The 19,466-nt window shown below is 53.3% G+C and overlaps 3 protein-coding genes across 3 annotated transcripts; 2 read left to right on the top strand and 1 right to left on the bottom strand.

The window, feature by feature from the left end:
- Window positions 1–551: 551 nt before the first annotated feature.
- Cables2 (Cdk5 and Abl enzyme substrate 2) lies at window positions 552–16,773 on the top strand. Its single transcript, XM_028885332.1, is given in 11 exon segments — window positions 552–588; window positions 591–909; window positions 10,639–10,710; window positions 10,812–10,904; window positions 12,065–12,142; window positions 12,895–13,003; window positions 13,442–13,607; window positions 13,962–14,065; window positions 14,423–14,529; window positions 14,721–14,925; window positions 15,034–16,773. Coding segments are annotated over 11 exon segments (1,428 nt in total). The 5' UTR covers window positions 552–554; the 3' UTR covers window positions 15,175–16,773.
- A 100-nt stretch (window positions 16,774–16,873) lies between these two features.
- On the bottom strand, window positions 16,874–18,094 carry Rps21 (ribosomal protein S21). Its single transcript, XM_028885333.2, has 6 exons — window positions 18,025–18,094; window positions 17,802–17,864; window positions 17,617–17,680; window positions 17,382–17,453; window positions 17,029–17,084; window positions 16,874–16,935 (listed from the first exon to the last, which is right to left on the bottom strand). Exons 2-6 carry the CDS (start codon window positions 17,849–17,851, stop codon window positions 16,926–16,928), a joined length of 252 nt encoding a protein of 83 aa, XP_028741166.1. The 5' UTR covers window positions 17,852–17,864; window positions 18,025–18,094; the 3' UTR covers window positions 16,874–16,925.
- On the top strand, window positions 18,093–18,989 carry LOC119087915 (translation initiation factor IF-2-like). The gene is made up of 2 exons (XM_037205458.1): window positions 18,093–18,501; window positions 18,707–18,989. Exons 1-2 carry the CDS (start codon window positions 18,110–18,112, stop codon window positions 18,723–18,725), a joined length of 411 nt encoding a protein of 136 aa, XP_037061353.1. The 5' UTR covers window positions 18,093–18,109; the 3' UTR covers window positions 18,726–18,989.
- The last annotated feature ends 477 nt before the right edge of the window (window positions 18,990–19,466 follow it).

Raw genomic sequence — 19,466 nt, 5'->3', positions numbered from 1 at the left:
TGAGGGATGTCAGGTGGGCCCCCTGGCACAGCCCGGAATCTGTGGCTCGGGTGGTTCTATGGGTGGATGCTCAGCCCAGAGGAACCTCTCAGCTCTTAAGAAACAGCCTGGAAACCAAGTAGCCAGGCCCGGGTCACACCCCGAGTCCGCGGCCCATAATGAGCATTCTGCAGAGTCTGCCGCCGCCGCCCTCCCCCGACACACACACACACTGCGTCCTGGGCAGGAGGACAGGACACAGGTGCTGTGCAGCCACCGACCTTGCGGTGTTTGGAGGCCGGTGGCCACACCAAACCTACACCAGACAGATTAAACCACCTCTAGGACCCAGGGGAGCGCTAGGGCACGGTACACCTCGCTAGCCAATGGAAGGGCTCAGTGAAGCTCATTTGCATGTAGGTGCGTTGCGGCCAATGGACGGGGACAGTGGGGCTATATTTGCATGTGGACGCGCCAGGGCCAATGGGCGCGAGTGACGAGGTGACATTTGCATGCAGGCGCGCCGCGGCCAATGGGCAGCAGCTCGGCGGCGCGGCGCGGCGGCGCACTCGAGCATGGCCGCGGCCGCGGCGGGAGGAGCCCCGGGTCCGGCCCCGGCCCCGCCAGGCCCGCGCCGGCCGCCCGGAACCCGTCGTCCGTGCCGCGGAGGCGCGGGGACTCACGGCGCCGCCAGGCCGCTCTCTTCTTCCTCAACAACATCTCCCTGGACGGACGGCCCCCGAGCCTGGGTCCTGGCGGCGAGAAGCCCCCGCCGCCGCCACCACCGCCCACCGAGGCCCGCGAGCCGCCTGTGCCTCCGCCCGCTCCACCCGGAGGCCTCCCGGGGCTGCCAGCCAGGCCCGCGCCCCAGGGCCTACTCAGCCCCACCACGGCGCCCGCCGGCCTCAGCCTGGACGGGCAGCGCCAGAGGTGAGTGAGCTGGGCGGGGCGGGCTGCATGCTGGGGTTGGGGTGGCCTAGAGGCCTAGCCAGCGCCCGGTGTGTGACCTGTGGGCTCGGCAGACCTGGTCGTGGTTGGGGTGAGGTGGATCCATTCATGCAGCACACAGGTGAGGTCACCTGAGATCCATCAGCTAGCAGGACATAAGGGTCAGGATGGCCTGAGCCCACCAGCCCAGGGGTGGCCCCAGGGTCCATCATTCAAGTACTTAAGGGCATATCACCCCATCATGCAAGAGTCAAAGCACCTTGCAGTCCCATCTGCCCTTGACTTGGGCTGAGGTGATCTGGTAGCATCAGTCCAAAATACAGGGAACAAATTTGGGGTTAGTGGAGCTTTGTCAACCCATGACACAGAGTTGAAGTATCCTGAAGCTTGTCAGCCTCCAGATACAGGGAATAGTTCCATTAAAGCTGTCAGCTCCGGGAACAGTTCTTGGGAACGGTTCTTCACCTTGAGATTCCCCTGAACAAGGATTTCAGAGTTCCCTCAGCCAAGTGACTTCAGACACATCCCTCCCCTGTCCATTCTATCACTACCCTAAGCCCTGGGACTCACAAACACTTTGTATGTGCTGTGTGTCCACCTCAGCTTGTGGGCCAGGGTCTTACCCACACTTTCTCAACTCTCTCAGCCGTGTACGCCTGGCCAGAGCTTCCTCCTCACCATCCCATACCTGCTGGACTCAGGACCTGTCACATTGCACTCTGTACTTCTTGCCCTGCCTGGATCATTTTTAGGGACCCCTCAGTCTAACCCAGGGCAGCTCTTATTCCTAACCACTGTCTCATCCCCTGACTGTGCCCACTTCCCGGTGTCCACAGCTACCAGGTACCATGTGGGTCTCAGCCTCCTCAGCCCCCTCTTACATTCTCAGTCTTCACCTGGAAAATGGCAGTAGGAGCCAAGTCTGGCCACTGTGGTCCCTTCTGGGCAGGCCCCACTACTAGAGCAGAACTCCTGCCAGGTAGCTCCCAGGTGTTGGGAGCCCTGGACAAGTCTAGCAGGGCTAAATTGTAGGCTCACAGTGATGAGGTGCCTCCCAGGTCTGTGATGGGAAAAAGTTCTCCGACATCTGACCCTGCATCACATGTCTGCGTGGCCAGAAGGGTCTGAACTTTCTGTGGTCACCACCTTAACCTGCAGGTAGGGGCCAGGCCATGCTTCTGTACAGGACATAGAAGGGTCCATTGGGATCAAGGGGTCAGTTTGTCCCAGAGTGTTAGCTCGACCCCTTGTGAAGAGCAAAACTGAAAATCAGGGTGAAGTTTGTGTGGGTGAGGCACCCTTTGGTACTCCTGCCTCCCTAGCTCCTCCAGTGAGCCATCTCCTGCCCTCCCAGTTCTGATTTCCATTCATTCTGATAGCCTGACCGCCCACAACTACAACTGCCTGTGGCAGACGTCTTTTCTTCTTGGGCTCTGCTTCCAAGTTCTTGTCACTGCCCTAGAGTTGTCATCCTTCCTATCATGATCACAGGCCCTTAGAAAGAGGACTCTACCCTCTCAGCTCCCGACCTGTGACTAGGAGAGACAGTAGTAGCTGGCCTGTTAAAGGAGCTACTGGCTCCCAGATTTATTTAGTTCCTTGATTTGTTGGTTTTTTTCTGGTTTTGCTTTTGTTTTGTTTTGTTTTGTTTTTATGTGCATTAGTGTTCTGCCTGCATGTCTGTCTGTGTGAGGGTGTTGGATCCTCTGGAAGTGGAGTTACAGACAGTTGTGAGCAGCCATGTGGGTGCTGGGAACTGACTCTGGGTCCTCTGGAAGATCAGTGAGTGGTCTTAAACTGCTGCGCCATCTCTCTGCCTGATTGTCTGCTTTTTAAGAAGCAAAACCCTCGAGTCCCTGAAGGCTTTGTCACAAAGAATGCAGACCAGCTTTCCTCCATCCAATAACTCTGTGACCTTGAGCACCTAATGGGTCTCTTAGAACCTCATTCTCCCCCTCTGTAATAGGCTGGCATGAAGCTCTTTCTCCTTGAGGTCACATGATCCTAAGGATTCAGTAAAGTGACAACTTGTCACAACTTGGGGCTCCCAACAGTGTTTCTAGCTATTGACAGAACCACCCTGGTTTTCTGCATGGGGCTTTTGGCACTATTTATCATCTGTTTTGCCGCATGCCTGGGTGTAGGCTCAGCTCCAGATCTGTGATCAGGTTTGAAGCATGCATTCCAGCTACCTCACCACTGCCGCCTTCTGCCTAGAAAGCCATGTATGTACCTCCAGAGCCAGGGTGACAAAGGATGCAAACCTGGGAGCTCTCAACAGCAGCATGTTCTTCCCTGAGCCCTGGATGATGCCAGTCACTGGAGGTCAGGCTGTAGCCTGGGGGGTGGAGGTGCCTCTACGGGCCTCAGGGTGCCCTGTGGCTCATGCTGTGTTGTTCCATCTCCTTGTCTCCATGTGTGTCCTCATAGACTTTTCCTTGTCCCCCTTTTACTGTGACCCCTTCCTAGACTGTCTCTAGTTAAGGCCTCTGACAAGGGCTGGGCTTTTGATGGATCTTTTTGGGGAACTACTTCAACTCACAACAGCCCTGCATAGTATCAGCCGCAGAAATGAGGGGGAAGGGAAAGTCCACACACGCAAATGACTTTGCAAATTGCAGCCTAACGCACCCACCATCAGAGAGCTGGGCATAGCCTGGAGGCAGGAGGCTGTGCTTCAGTTTGATCTGGACGTGGGACTAGACAGCCCTAGCTAGCCACTGAGCCACTTAGCATGCACGCATTAGTCTGTGCCCAGCATCTGCTCACAGGGGCTGAAAAGTGCTGGAGTAGTCAGTTTCCTAGAACAGCCAGGTGCCTGCGCCTGCCCCGAGACCCCACTCTTTCTCTGTGAAGCTGCTAGACCACAGGCCCTGCATGGAGTGCTGGGACCAGTCACCTTTGCTTTGCCTAAGACTAAGTGAAACCCATCAGGAGACTGGGGGGGTTTTGCTTATTTGTTTGGTTTTTGGCAGATATGGGTCTGTGATGAGCCAAAATGATGCTCAAGCAGGGGACCAGCCCTGAACACCTGATAGGCTGCTGCCACCTGTGCTTCCTTAGCAGGGGAGGCTCCCAGGCCCTGAGCATGCTGGCCATGACAGTGGAAGTACTGCTTGGGCTCATTGCTGGGGCTCCTCTGCAGCCCGTCATATGGCAGGTGGCTCCTGAGTCTGCCCCAAGCCTGCAGAGACCATTCACTCTCCTTGGATCCCTAATAGGGACAGAATCTCAGCCACAGGGAGGTGGCCCTACCTAGACCTCTCCCCATCTCTCAAGTCACCAAATAAGGAAACCTGTCACATACAGAAGCAGGTGTTAAGGTCTGTAGTCGGGTTTCAGGTGCTGACTGAAGAGCAGGGGTGGACTCCCTTGGCAGCAAGGTTGCTAAGGAGTAGTTCTGAGCTGAGTTAGGTCAGCAGAACCAATAAATGGGTAAGCCCTCTTAACTCCTGACCCCTGGCCTCTTCTTCCCAGTCACATGGAGAGAGCACATGGAGCTAGGGTAGACACTGTAGACACTGTCCTGTATAAATAGGCAACTTGAGATGCAGAGTCCAGGTCTGCCACAACTTGGACTTTTCTAGTTGTCTGGGGAGTGTTAGCTGAGGCAACAGAAAGTCCAAATTATTCTTTAGTGTTTTTGTTTGTTTATCTGCTTTTAGCTGTTTTCAAGTTGAGGTGCCAAGGTACATGCAAACAGTACATGGAAGCTGAGTGTGAGGCCCCCCCATGTATGTTTGTTGACATACGCCATGTGTGGCCACCATTTACTCCATAGACCAGCTCCTAGGTTTCCTCACACCCTCCTCAGCCATCTCCTGACCAAGACACCTTTTGTCACATAGACTGTCATATCTGAGCATCATATGCACAGACATCCCACATGTCTGCCCTTCTACTAACCAGCACAACTCTTTTTTTTGAGACAGGGTTTCTCTGTGTAGCTTTGCACCTTTCCTGGATCTTGCTTTGTACACCAGGCTGGCCTCGAACTCACAGAGATCCGCCTGGCTCTGCCTCCCGAGTGCTGGAATTAAAGGCGTGCGCCACCACCGCCCGGCCCAGTACAACCCTTACTCCCAGTAGGATCAGTGCAGGGCACACTGTGAAGTGTGATCCTGTCTTGTTTATTGAGCACAGGGTCTGCACTAGGAGAACCTGGCCTGTCCTCAGAGTAGCTGAGCTGTGGACACAGGCCTCTACTCCTCTCTTGCCAGCTGTTTGATTTCAGACAAGTTGAATGGCTCTGTATCTCAGCTTCCCTACCTGAAATGGAATAAGAGTAGTGCCTCCCTGGTACAGTTCTGAGGATTGGGTTTACAAATAACCTGCTTATGAGGGAGGTAGAAGCCACAGGGAACAAGATGTTGGACCAACTGGGAACATTTCACAAGCTCCTGAGGGAGCACACCATTCCTAGAGAGCCTGGAAAGTGGCAAGAAGAGCAAGCCGGCAGCTGAGGACAGATCTGACACAGCTCTCCACACTGCCTCTGTGGACTTGCAAATGAGATCCCAGGGCTATGATCAGCCACCTGGCCTTGCCTGGATAATTACCTCAGGGAATGCCATGCCAGACAGGTGGCCCTAAGGGCCTCAGAACACAGACTCTTCCTTCAGGTCCCAGACTCTTCCCTCAGGTTCCACATTCCACCTCAGGCTAGCTGCCTTTCTCTGCTCCAGACCTGTGCATTCAGCATTTGGCTAATCCTCTCTGGGCAGATTCTGTCCCCTAAACACCCATCACACTGTGCGCACTCATGTGGCACCTTCCTAGCAGTAAGGTTGTCTGAGCTTGCCATTCTGACTGGTCCTAATCCCTCCTGTCCCAGGCCCCTAGCCTTTCCCTCTGTCCGTGCTTCTAGACAAGGTGCCTGCACTCACCTGTTCTCCCTCCTCCAGAGCTCCCTGGGCTGGTGTCTTGTTTCTATCACAGGCCCAGCTGGTAGCTGCAGGGTCCTCTGGAGGTGTCTTTAATCATTTCACTTCTGTTTTCCGTTTTGGTTGGTTTTCTGCAAGCTCCTGGGGCTTTTGTCATTTAATAGATGTAAGTAACTATGTAAGACAGGAGAACCATGGACTTGGATCACTGTGACAATCTTGGAGCCTACCAGGACCTGGACTGAATTGCACTATTGTGTGACTTTGGACAGACTGACCTCTATGCCACCACTTGAGTGTGAGTGTCACAGCCTCTGAAGTGTTGGTGTGAGGTAGTGGCTGTATCCCTTGCTTCTGTGACAAGCACAGGCAAGGGCATGTTTGGGGAGCTGCATGGCCCTACCTGTCGAGCAGGTATATGACCATGCCACACCTCTGTGAACCAACTATCCTGCTGGAAGGGGACCTCAGTTAATGATGCTGCAGGGGCAGTATGGGCCTGGCGTCCACCAGATGCAGCTCCCCACTGTTCATGCTTAGTTAATGGCTGCTGCCAAAATATGCAGCATAATCCAAGGGCCTGCATGCAGTCAGCACACGGTGGTCCTGCAGAGCACCAGGGAGCACCTTCTTGCACAGATGAAGTCCAGAGCCATTCCAAAGCCCTTGCAGACAATAGACTGATAAATTATGTGTATGGGTGTTTACCTGCATGTCTCTATGTACCGTGTGTGTGCTTAGTACCCACAGAGGTCGGAATAGAGTGTTGGATCCCTTAGAACTAGAGTTACAGGCGATATTGAATCTGGGTCTTCTGAAAGAGCAACCAGGGTTCTTAACCACTGGGCCATCTCTTCAGCCCCAAACAGGACTTTTTGTTTTCGTTTTTCAAGACAGGGTTTCTTTAAACAACAGACTTTATTTCTCACATTCTGAAAGCTAGAAGCCCAAGAAGGTGTGGCAGGTTCCCTTTAAGGCCTCACCCTTGGCCTCATAGACTTTGCCCTCCCTCTGTGTGTCTGTGCCTTAATCCTGAGGACACCAGTCACACTGGATTAAGGGCCACCCCTGTTCATCTCTTTAAAGACCATATCTCCAAGCTCAGTCTTGTTTTGAGGTCCCAGGTTAACATACAGATTTGGAAGGGACGTAATTCCACTAGCATCCCAGTAAGAGGGGCTGTTAGGGGGCATGCTTGGATCTGCAGGTGCCAACATTAAAGACCCAGGAGCTCTTTTAGAAGTTTCTAGTAGCAAGCTGAAGCTCAGCCTGTTTGGTAGTAGCAGCTTCCCCATATGACCCTTCCTTTCCATATCCCCATGTCTGATATGCAGGTTTTTCTTGTCCTCAAGGAGAGGCATTTCTAAGCTACAGGTACCTTGAACGGTTTGACTGACCAGAGTACTTGGACCTCTGGCACATTAGAGGCTCATGGCTGGATTTCCAAATCCAGCTAGAGGACTCACTGATCAGGGAACTTGGGCTTACTTGTACACACACTCACAAGTCAGCGAAACCACCAGTGTTGTGAAAGAGCCCCCCAACCGTAACTCTGGAAGGACAGACAGACAGGCAGCCTCACAGCCATAGGCCCCATGGCTGTGACTGGGAATACTGCACTGAGGACTACATTTCCCTGTCTGGGAACCCTTCTGTGTCCAGCCAGCCACAGAGCCCTGAAGGAAGCGGTTGAGAGGTTTTGATCTTGAGTCACTTGTTGGCATTCCTGCCTGGGGCCTCTGGCTCAGTGCCAGCCTGGGGCTTTCCTCTCCCGGTTCCCAGATGGCCTTGGATGTCAGGCTCACCTCATCTCTGTGTCTTTGATATGCCTTTGGCTGCTGGCCTCCAACACCACTGGAAGCTTTTTAACTATGAAGTAGCCACTTAGTGCCCATCAGGTGAGGGAACTTGGAGCAAAGTGAGGCACAAGAACACCAAGCATAGTGTATGCACAGCAGCAGTTAGTACAACCGAGGCACTTCAGCTGCCATCACCATCGACACTGCCCCACCAGTGACTGTCCACAGTGCCACTGCCATCCCAAGTAGGTAGCTACATCATCAACATCTCTGCCGCCACCATCCACCAGCTCCTGCAATACCTTCTCCATCGTCATTGTTGAGTGGGTGGTGTCCTAACAGTGCTGTGTGACAGTGCTTGACATCATCGTCGGCTGCACTTCTAGAATATTTTGAGTTCAGAGCATGTACACCCGTGGATCCTGCTACAGGAAGAGAGAAAGGCATTACCGTCTGTGCCTTGGTAGCCGTGTGTCCTGGAGAGCCATTTGGCTGCTTTGAGCTTGCCCAGGAGCTTGCTATTAAGTCAGCAGTGCCGGGTCTAAGGGGGTCTGCCCACCATGCAATCATCCCACAGGCACTTGGCTCGACTCTTTTTGTTTGAAAATGCCTGGACAGTTGCTGAGGTCCAAGCAGGAGGAGGGTGGCTCATGTGTGTAACGTCAGCTTCTGTTTGGGAAGTTTCAGACTATGTGTCCTGGTGAATTCCTTGGCCAGATTTCTACATCCAAGACTCTCTTGGAGTGAGGATGAACCAGGGCATTTGACACATATCACTAATCCTTAATGGCCCAGGCATCCTGCACCACAGTGACAAGATGGGCCAGGGGCATTTGACAGGTGTGACTAGAGTCTAGCTCAGTGATAGAGCAACTTGCCTACCATGTATGAGACTCAAGATCCTCAATACCACATGCATGTACTCACACACCACACACATGTACACATACATAAACACAGAGAGACAGAGAGAGACCCACAGATGCTGTGGCAAGAAGTGACTGAATCATGGTATCTTTGTGACTCTGTCACAGTGATCCAAGCCCAGACAGTAGTCCTGGTGTCTGACAGAAGTCATGGTGTTTAGGTGAGTGGCTTTTGAAGGAGTTGCTTTTCTCTGTAGTCACAACAGGCAGCAGTGGAGGCTGGGGGATTAGGAGTTCAAGGTCATTCCTAGCTACCTATTGAGTTTGTGGCCAGTCTGGGCCACATGAAGCCCTGTCTTTAAAATTAAATAAATAATAACAAAACAAAAAGAGTTAAGGTCTATTATAGCCCACGTTGGCCTCAAATTCAACATCCTCCATACTATCATGCCTAGCTATTCCTTATGTTTCCTTTATGAACATGTACCACTTGTCTAATAATAGGAGAAGAGAGATGGAAAGCTACAGCCCCCTTGGGTCTGGATACAGGCCCCTCATTCTCAAAGGCTGTGGCAGGGAGCCATGGTGTTTGGTGCAGCCTCAGCCTCAGCTTGAGGTTCCTTATGCCTCTGTCCTCTCAGGGGGATGCTGGCACAGACTCCCCAATGGCAGAGGCCTCAGAGCAGGCTTCAACCTCAGAACCACAGACCGTGTCTTGCCTTCCCACACTGTGACCTTGGTCTCCAGAAGCCTACCCTGTAGCTTTGCTGTGACTTTGACTCACTGTGTCCTGTAAGGACCAGAAGGTCAGTAAATGACCGCAGTTGTTAGACCTTGGACTCCGTGCCTGAGTTTGTTGTCTCGGTGTGAAGGTGTGGGTCTGTGGGGTCTCAGTTCTCAGCCTGAAGAAGCCCTGTTGTGGCTCACAGTGATGGGAAACTGCCTCCCATGCCCTGCCCTACTGGGTACAAGCATGGGGGACACAGGAGCCAGCCTGACCCATAGGAATCAGTGCTGCCAAGGCAGAGGTATTACCTTCCATTAGTGACTGTCACCAACAGGCCTTCCTGAAGGGCAATACAGAGCTAGAACCCAAAATCCAGGAGGGAATTCTTACTTGCAGATTTGGAAAAGAATGTTCTAGACCCCAGAGCAGCTCCTGGGAGGGAAGGGTGTGTGTGTGTGTGTGTCTGACTTGAATAGCCGTAGCAGCCTATACAGGTGCTTACACTGTGCTCCTGGCATGGGCCATAACCCAAACCTGGTACAAGCAGGCCCTCTGAGAGATGTAGCCTGTTGGAACCTCTGTGTACCAGATGCTCCCACCTAGGGAAGGTTGGCAACCTTGTGGCAGGGAACAGGATTCCCTCTGCACTGCAGTCTTTTTTTTTTTTTTTTTAGCAGTTGAAGAAAGGTATTTATTAGCGTGAGGAAGCACACACACTAGCAGACCCACAGAGAAAGACCCTCCACAAAGCAGGGGGACGCCAGATTCAGAAGCCCAAAACTCCAGTCTCTTCTCAAGGACTAAGATCTAATCCTTGGAAGGCTCTCCCTTCCCTAGTTTAGGGTTGTTTGAAGGAAATTAGGATAGTCAGTTGGCTATAACTCTTGTCATCATCCACCTTGAACTCTTTGGTGGGCTGTCGGCAGGGGAAGGTCCTATTGGTGAAGGGAAAAACCCTTTCAGTCTTTGTTTTCAGCTTCCAGGCTGTTTTCTCAGGTCAGGAGGGTAAGGAATAAGCTGGTCATCTTGGAAGTTTCCACCTTAAAAACCTAGTCATTGGGTAGACGGGCCCGGCAGCCGACAGGGACATTCAGGCCCGGCGGCAGCCGGCAGAGACATTCAGGCCCAGCGGCGGTCCACAGAGGTAGACAGGCACGACGGTGGAGACAAGCAGACGCAGGTAGGCCCGCGGAGGCAGCCCGCAGAGGTAGACGGGCCCGGCAGCGGCGGCCGACAGGGACATACAGGCCCAGCGGCAGCCGGCAGAGACCTGCACTGCAGTCTTATTTCACAGGTTCTTGAAGCCTTTCAGTTTCATGAGCGCCCTGCCCTGCATATTCCCACACTAGTTCAGTTCTGTTGAGGGACCCTGGCTGCAAAGGCTTCCTAGAGTCTGTGGTCCTGGCTCTTCTGAGGTCATGATGTCTTCCCTACAGGAGACGAGTCACATCTCAGCGCTGCTCCCTCGAATTTCTGGAAGATGCAGTGGGATGTGCCTCAGTGCAGAGGTATACACCCTACCTGCCCCTACTCCAAGGTCCTGAGTCCCAACTGCCTCTGACCCCTGGGCCACAAAGAAGGCAAGAACAACCTGCTTTTTACCTTACAGAACCAAGCATGCATCTGGATCCCCAAGACACAAAGGCCTGAAGAAAACCCACTTCATTAAGAACATGAGGCAGTATGACACGAAGAACAGCAGGTAAGAGCATGCGGGGCCTGGCCCTGAACTGTCCACTGGGCTCCCCACACTGCGGGCCCAGGCTGTGTCTCGGAAGACCATGTGAAGTCTGGGCCCTGCCCCTTGTTAGCAGCAGCATCTTCAGCTCCAGGGCTCCTGCTTCATCACCCATGGCCTGTCTCCTGACCCTTTAGAATTGGGTGCTCATGTTCCTCTGTATTAGCTGGACCCTGGCTAACATGGCCAAGCCAGCAAGCCAGCCCTGTACAATCCCAGAGAAGAGCCACCAGCTAGATAGACTCTGGTCTTTGGGAAAGAGAAGTAGGAAGGCAGAAATGCCTCCCCCCCCCCAGACGTGCCCAGGATAAAAAGTGTGCTCATATGGGGGGGGGGGGTGCGTACACAGGATAAGACGTGGTTAACCTTGGGAAGCAGTCACACTGGGGACACACACAGAAGGAGGTATGGTATATCAGGAACTTGTGGGAGGCTGAACTCAAACTGGTATTTGGTTCCCTAAACAGTGCTAGGCTGGGCTCTGGGCAGCTGCATGTCCTGCACTGGTGCAGGGGCAGTGCCTTGGGTGTGTCCCTTGGCACCACACTACCAGTCACTCTGACACACTCTGGGAACCACTTTGGATTCCCAGAGTCCCCCTTCCCTATGTAGGTCACCCTGGTATCTCCAGGGAATGTTGCTCCCTGCAGGACCTGAGCACTAAGACTGTGAGGGTAGGCTATGATTACAGCTTTGAGGACCCAAGGCCTTGGGTCCTAAGCCCCTGGATACTGAACTTTGTATTAGATCTGGATGTTCTCTAGTAGCATTAGGCCTTGCCTTTGTCTGGACCACTGAGGCTTGATGCTGATGAACTTTGGCCTCACCTTCCTGTGCCCTATCTTTGTGCAAATGAGGCCTGCCCTTTCCTGGGTGACCTGTGCTTCCAGGAAACATGAAGTCTATGGCCCTGTGTGTTACAGGGTCAGGGGAGCACTATTGTGCTCCTCAGGGAACAGGCAGTTGCTTACTTACTAAGCAACTCTAGGGAATCAGGCCCAAGTGCTAAGATACCATGCCTGACTTCCTGAATCCAAGTCCCCTCAATGGCTCTAGCAGTTTCCCATCACCCAGATGTAGGCAGAACAGAATTACTGCCCTGCTCTCACCTGGGCCTCCCACAGGATTGTGCTCATCTGTGCCAAGCGGTCCCTGTGTGCAGCCTTCTCAGTCCTGCCCTATGGAGAGGGCCTACGGATCAGGTAAGATCCCGTGCTGTGTACACTGATAAGCCCTGGTCCTGCTGAGCCCAGCCCACAAGGTATCAGTGTAGCCCATCACTGAGTGTTCACTGGGTCCTTAGACTCATGGGGTGTCAGGACACCATCTTCCACCACAGCCTAGGAACTTGCATTTCAGGTTTTTATTCCCTAGGGGCCATAGGTTCTGGTGAAACTATCTATGGGTTGACTGAGATATTCCTGCCCCTCCCTCAGATACGCTCCTAAAACTTTAGGACCAACCCAGGCAATTGTGTCCTGAAGGTAATTCAGGGAAGAAGGAAACAGCTGTTGGGGCGGGGTAGTGTTGTGGTGACCCCACAGAACAATAGTCGGCACAGAGAAACCTCCTGTCTAGAGTGGGAGGTAGCCAGTTCTCAGGATCCCAGGCCAGCTGCTGAGTGTGACCGCATATGAAGGGTTAGAAGCACCCAGGGAAGCAGATCTGAGCCCAAGAACAGGTGAGTGTTCAGGGATGTTCCAGAGTGGTGGCTCCCTAATGCTTTGACTGATGACATCTGCTTGGAGCAAGAGTGAGATATAGACTGCCTTCTGCTTAAACCTGTCATGCACCTCCAAGGTCATGCCCATCTACTTCTCCTCCTGTGCTAGGAGCTCTTCTGTGTGGGTGGATGAGCAGACGAGGCTGCCACCTGGATTCATTGTGGGTCAAGCATCCACCCACTGACTGCAGGAAGAGGGACTACAGCCCTTCCCCTCTCCTGTCATTACAGTGACCTGAGGGTGGACAGCCAGAAGCAGAGGCACCCATCCGGCGGCGTTTCTGTTTCTTCTGAGATGGTCTTTGAGTTGGAAGGCGTTGAACTGGGAGCAGATGGAAAGGCAAGAGCACTGTGGCCAGCCAATGGCCACCAGAGTTAGGCAGACAGGTGCCTCACACATTAATCTAAGACACAGTATTGGGAACAGGCCACGCATCCTGTTATACCTATCACTAGCTGGCCTATACCACCCCAAGAAAGAACCTAAGAGTCCACCATACATGGCCACTGCCAGCTGTAGGTGACCCCCTGGGATCCCACACCTAGCCATGCTTCTGTTACAGTGGGCCAAGGCCAGGGGTCTTCCAGAATGGGGAGACTTGCACACTGCAGACCCCAGGTCAGGGATGGAAGCTGACATTCTGACATAAGAGCCCCTCTCAAGTGGGTAGCAGTGTGGCCCTCAGGCTCCCTGCTGGAGGGTGGAGGGAAGCAGAACTCGGTTGCACTTTCTGGCCTGAGAAAGCAGGACTGAGCTCCAATGTGATTGCTTTTCCAGGTCGTGTCTTATGCAAAGTTCCTGTACCCTACTAATGCCCTGGTTACACACAAGAATGACAACCATGGCTTGCTGCCCCAGCCTCGGCCCAGCATCCCCCGGGCTCCACCAGGTTCAAGACACAAACCTGTGCCTACCAAGTCAACACCGGCTGGCACAGAACTAGGTAGTGTAGTCGAGGTGCCTTAGCCATGGCACAAGGGGGGCAGCAGCACTGGCTGGGCCAGGGACAGGGCAGACAGCAGTGTAAGCCACATCTGCACTGAGGCTTCTCAGAGGAAAAGGATTCCAGATAGTGTGGCCCTAGGCGCTGCCTGAACCGGGCAGAAGAAAGCATCAGTGTGGGAAGGGGGTTCTGTCCAGATGTCCCTTCTTGTACTCAAGCCCTGGCCCTTGACCTGGAGTCCCTCTGACCTGGGAGCCTTGCTGTGAGGTGACGCCTCTTCTTGGGCGTGGTAGGGGAGGAGTGGCATGGGTTCTGATCAGGATCTAGGGTGTCAATAGCTGCCTCTGCTTACAGGAAACGATGGGGGAGATGCACTAGAATACAACCCCAACCTCCTGGATGACCCACAGTGGCCATGTGGGAAGCACAAGCGGGTACTTATCTTTGCTTCATACATGGTGAGTTCTGTAGCCCTAACATTGTTTAGGGTTCGAGGAATAAACTGAGTGAGCACCCAGAAACCCAGAACAGCCATTCCAGGGTGCCTTGTCCCCATCCAACACCAGCAGGTAGGGGGACAGGGCTATAGACAAGGACAGTGTGCCAAAGCAAGATAGCCAGCCATGCTGGACAGTCTTCTGGGGTCAGCTTTGGATGCCTGGGCATATATCTACAGAGGGCAGACAAGCTGAGTCATTTTATCCTCAGAAATACCGGTACCTCTCTGAAATCCCATACTCATGTCTGTAAACCCAGGCCACAAGGCATCCACTCTCAAGGCATCTAGGCTCCACCTACCTCTACTTCTGTTATAGACCACGGTTATAGAGTATGTGAAGCCTGCAGACCTCAAAAAGGACATGAACGAGACCTTCAGGGAGAAGTTCCCTCATATCAAACTGACATTGAGCAAAATTAGGAGGTAAGAAACAACCAGGCAGATACCCCTACCCAGCCACATAACCTGACCCTGGGCTTTCTCCTTGGAGAACATAGTGTCTTTTCTGACAGCCCACAACACGTGGCATAGCCATGGAAGGGTGGCTGCTGCTTCGTCATAGTCTCAGTGACCATAGATTTGCCCCAGGGACATGGCTCCCATCCCACCCACAGTTTAAAACGGGAGATGCGGAACCTGTCTGAAGAGTGCAGCTTGGAACCTGTGACCGTATCCATGGCCTACGTGTACTTTGAGAAGCTTGTACTGCAGGGCAAGCTCAACAAACAGAACCGCAAACTGTGTGCTGGCGCCTGTGTTCTGCTGGCCGCCAAGATCAGCAGTGACCTCCGCAAGAGCGAAGTAAAGCAGCTTATTGACGTGAGTGCAGAGATGTGCACCCAGCACGAGCACCCCGTGCCAGGCACTGAGCCTTAGGTGGGGACCCAGGTGGGCTGACCCACTCACCCTTTGCTTCCTTCACTGCAGAAGCTGGAGGAAAGATTCCGGTTCAACAGAAGAGATCTCATTGGATTTGAGTTCACGGTGCTTGTAGCTCTGGAACTGGCCCTGTACCTCCCTGAGAACCAAGTGTTACCTCACTACAGACGCCTCACCCAGCAGTTCTAGCCCCGACAGTGCACCCTGCAGGGAGGCTGCTTGGTAGAAAGGCATGTAGCTTGGCTAGAACAGAGGCAACTAGTGTCCCATCCCTCCTCCAATACTGCATTTGCCCCTCACAGCCCAAGGTGACTCTTCGTTTCCTTGGAAAGAGACACCGCTTTCATTCAGAAGCACAACACACCTCAAGGTGCTTCTGAGAATTTTCCTGGAGCAAATGAACAGTGTGAGGCTTGCTTGGTTTTTCATGTGCCTGAGACCAGTCTGGTTTACATTGTGGTGAATCCTGAGGTCCAGCCTTTGCAACCTATCACAGATGTGAGACCATTCCTGTGGAGACCTAGGTGTCCAGACCTGAACGTGCTGATATTGCCAGTCACACTTACGCCATCTCCTGATACCCTGCCTCCTTTGCTGTCAAGGTAGAGGGGAAGGCAGGCACCTTGACCCATTCTAATTTTATTTTTTGGACATTTGTCAAAGCATCTGTCACTGTGAAACCCCTATGCCATCACGTATACAGCAGGGCTTGGCTAAAACCACCCACGCCTCTTGCCAGAAACTTTTGCCTGCAGCATTGGACCTTTAGGAGAACTGCTGACTTGAGGCTCTTGACTTTCCTAAGCAATATTGTGGTGCAGAAAAAGTATTATATTTGGGATTTGGTCCTGCTAAGGTTTGCTGGTGTAACTCTGAAACCACACTTGACCTTCAGGCAGGAAGACACTGGCCCTGCCACCTCTATCAGCAACGGACATGCCATCTAGGTCAACTTGCCTGTACACCCACTGTGCATTGTCCCTTTGCTTTCTTTAGGACTGTTGGCCTTCCCTGTAGCCTGGTCACCAGCCTAGGCTCCCATAGTAGATACCAGACCTACTGCTAGCAGCTGCTCAGCTTCACAGCCTCAGCACATCCCCAGCAATGTTAATGCTTCTCAGGCCTGACACCATCCAACCACCTGGGACCAGAGAATCAGTAACAGCTTGAGCATGAAGGAACCTTGCTCATAGTGACAAACCAGTGTTTTATTCTGACCATGCTTATGCTGGTATAAGCAAACCCATACCCCTAGAGCACCTTGGGTGCAAGACAATGGCCCTGCAAAAGTCATCTTCAAGGTAGTCCCATCATTTAACTTCCTAGACATTGCTCCAACTTACAAGCTACCCTTGGAGGACATACCCAGGCAGCTTCCTCTAGATGTATAGTTAATGTTAAAGCTGGTGAACAGCAGTAACTTAAGCTTGTATATTTATGTAGTTTATAAGGTTTTTATTTACCAAGCTGGTCTGCTGGAAGTCCTTCCCTCCCTGTCCTCTTCAGTGATGCCGAGAGCTGCTGCTGTGTGGTGTAAAGCACTGCTGCAACAAAACCAACCCTTAAACCAAATGATCCTGGCGACTGCGTCCAGAAACCCGAGCTATATCCGTGGTGTCCAGCTGGACTGTGACCCAATGCCACAGACCTGGTGCTGCGCCCTTAGCACCCAACAGTAGGCACAAGTGTTTGTGAGAGTATCTGACCTCAGAATGTCGTGTGTTGGGTAGGTTTTGAATGGATGGTGTTAAAATGTTTTTGTTAAGTAAAACTTGGTTTTGCAACATACTCTAGTTTGTTTCCTTTCAGATTTGAGTGTGCTGCCCCTGTTCAGGTCACTGTAAAAAACACCAGCCCTGCCCACATGCTAAAAGCAGACTCAACTGACAAAGGTACTTTCTCACTTTTATTTATAGCAAATATTCCCCGACCTCTTCTGGTCAAAAGTTCCTAACAAAGGAAAAAAAAAATATATTAAAAGCCGTATCTCTTGGGAAATCCCAGGCCACTCAACCCCAATGTGATAGCCCCACCTCCACTTACTTTGAGACAATTCCATCAGCCTTAGCCAATCGGAGAATAGAGTCATCTGATTCACCCTTAAAATTAAAAATGAATCCCTGAATATCTCATAGAGCTCCCGGCTTGCCAGAACAGAGCATGTATTATCAGACCCAAAAATTGTACTCACACCCAGGAGAGATAGAATGAGCTTTACATAAAGGAAGAACCAACCACCTAAATCTTCCTAGAGCAGGCACTCCGTGGTGTCGAGGCCTAAGCAGGCAAGAGCAAACCTGTCCTGCCAACCACTTATTCCAGAGGAAGGGACACCATCGCAGCTCAAATGTCAACAGTACTACAAGACAAAGGCCCACGTGGTAAAACAAACTCACCATCCTTCGAATGGCCCCACAGATAGCATAGATTTTAAACTGGCCATTAAACCGGCCTGTGACCCTGTCAACCTGTATAGAGAAAAGGAGTTAGGAGATTAGACCCGATCCCGCGCTGTAGGTTTAGCCTACTTATTAGAAAACCACCAATGCTTGGCAAGCCAGGCACGGAAAGGCCTAGCTGCCTCCTTCCTTTCCCCCGGGGACAAGCCCCACCATCGGGTTCCCAGCTCACCTCGGCCACGTTCATCTGGATGGATGCGTGGTCCTTGGCACCAATAATGCGGTTGCTCGCGGAGCTGAGGGAAGGAAACAGTGCGTGTGGTGGGCCGCGAAACGGAGGAAGTGGATGAAAAGGGGTGAGGAACGCAGGCGTGGCGGGGCCGCGCGGACGGACAGGCAAGGACCTCAGATGCTTACCATTTCCGCGGCACGTACAGGTCCACGAACTCGCCGGCGTCGTTCTGCATGTCGAGGCCGTGCCTGCGGAGTCACCGCGCGAGCCATGAGGTCGGCCAGGCCCGCACTCGAGACTGCGGCCCCGGCCAGACCCATTCCCGAGCGCCCGGGCCACACGCCCGCGACCTCCCCAACCCGGCCCACCGCGACCCGACCCGCGCACACCGCCCGCCGCGTGGCCTACCTGCTCGCTAGGCCAGCGGGAGCGCAGAAAGGAAGTGGCTCGTCCCAGGCAGCGCTATTGGGCGGGAGGGGCGGTTCGTCGGTGAATGCTTCCGGGTCACGCTTCTCTTATCCACCGTCCCGTAGGCCAGTTTGTGTGTCCTTTCTTCCGCTTCCGGTACAAGGAAGCCCGGGCTCTTCCGCACAGAGCTGGGACCCGGGGCCTGGCTCCACCCCAACCTAGGCGGGCGTCTCCGTCTGGCTCCGCCCCCACCGCGGCACCCGCCTCCCTCCTGAGCCCCGCCTCCCTCCTGAGCCCCGCCTCCCTCCTGAGCCCCGCCCCTCCGTCCCGCTGTTCTCCACCTGCCTGGAGTTGGGTTGCGGAGCGCGACCTGTATTCGCGCCGGTCGCCCTCGAGGATGGAAGGACGTCGGAGGAAGCCGGGTCGCCCTGCCGGAACGCCGACGCCCCTGACCTGCGCCTGGAAATCCGCTCCCGGGTAGCCGCCGCGGGAGTTTCAGAGGAATGGCCGCGCCTGGCGGAGGGAGGCAGGGACCGGTGTCCGCTGTGCTGGGAATCCAGCTGCAGCGTCTCAGTCGAAACCACTGAGGCCAAGGTGGCGTCGGGACGGGAAGCCCAATCCTTGAGGTCGGGTCAAATGAGCGTTACCATAGGCTTTACGCTGCACATTCTTTCTCTTCAAGGACCTCCCCCCACTTGTGAACTAAGTGCGTGCCCAGGCTCCAGCTCTCCCCAGGCCCTGCCCTACTCCTGCTCTGGCCGCCACACGATCGGTACTAAGATTGTGAGTGTCTGGCCAGAGGGTGCACGCCTTTTAATCTCAGTACACTGTACATGTAATTATAAATAAATAAATCTTTTTTAAAAAAAGAAAGAAAATTCCCGGGCATTGGCCATAATGCGCAGTCGGCCTCCCACGTTAAAGAGGCTACCAACCAGCCTGGACCTAAGACTCTCCCAGTCTACACTGTTGACGAATTCCTACGACTGCATTTCTTCGTATGGGGATTCACTTATCTCACTTATTTGTAGAACTGTGCTCCTGATGTCTCTGGGACTGGAGCCTCAGGCGTATACACCCAGTTAAATGATCTTAGGGAGAGCCCTCCATGCCATATGCACCCTACATGGAGATCACCTTCCCAGGACTCTCATGGGGTCTGGTGAAACTGAAGCTGCACTTTCCTCCTCACACCTGGAAGGCAAGTAGTCATGTCAGAGCATTGAGTCTGGGATTTCCACTAGATCCTTAGTGTGCCTCAGAAGTGAGAACACCAAAGCCCCTTGGAAGGCCATGAGGCATGTGTTTATGTTGTAGCTTTGAGATCTGCAGCTGGTCTGGCTGCATCTGTGTATGTTGAGTTGAACCCTGAAGGCCTCCTTAGTGGCCAGAGATGGAGCAGCCAGAGAGCTAGTCAGGAGAGTGTGGCCAAAGGGGAACCC

This window comes from Peromyscus leucopus, chromosome 4 (assembly GCF_004664715.2).
Source record: "Peromyscus leucopus breed LL Stock chromosome 4, UCI_PerLeu_2.1, whole genome shotgun sequence".
In the NCBI taxonomy this organism is placed as follows: Eukaryota; Metazoa; Chordata; class Mammalia; order Rodentia; family Cricetidae; genus Peromyscus; species Peromyscus leucopus.
The sequence above is the reverse complement of the archived record's forward strand: the minus strand, read 5'-3'. Positions and strand labels throughout refer to the sequence as shown.

Bases quoted from the DNA above. Each gene is read 5' to 3' on its own strand.
- Rps21 (XM_028885333.2), bottom strand. From the start codon at position 17,851: ATGCAGAACGACGCCGGCGAGTTCGTGGACCTGTACGTGCCGCGGAAA. The intron at 17,681-17,801 runs GTAAGCATCTGA...TCCTTCCCTCAG, and splicing joins CTGTACGTGCCGCGGAAATG to CTCCGCGAGCAACCGCATTA. The intron at 17,454-17,616 runs GTGAGCTGGGAA...TTCTCTATACAG, and splicing joins TCCAGATGAACGTGGCCGAG to GTTGACAGGGTCACAGGCCG.
- LOC119087915 (XM_037205458.1), top strand. From the start codon at position 18,110: ATGCTTCCGGGTCACGCTTCTCTTATCCACCGTCCCGTAGGCCAGTTT.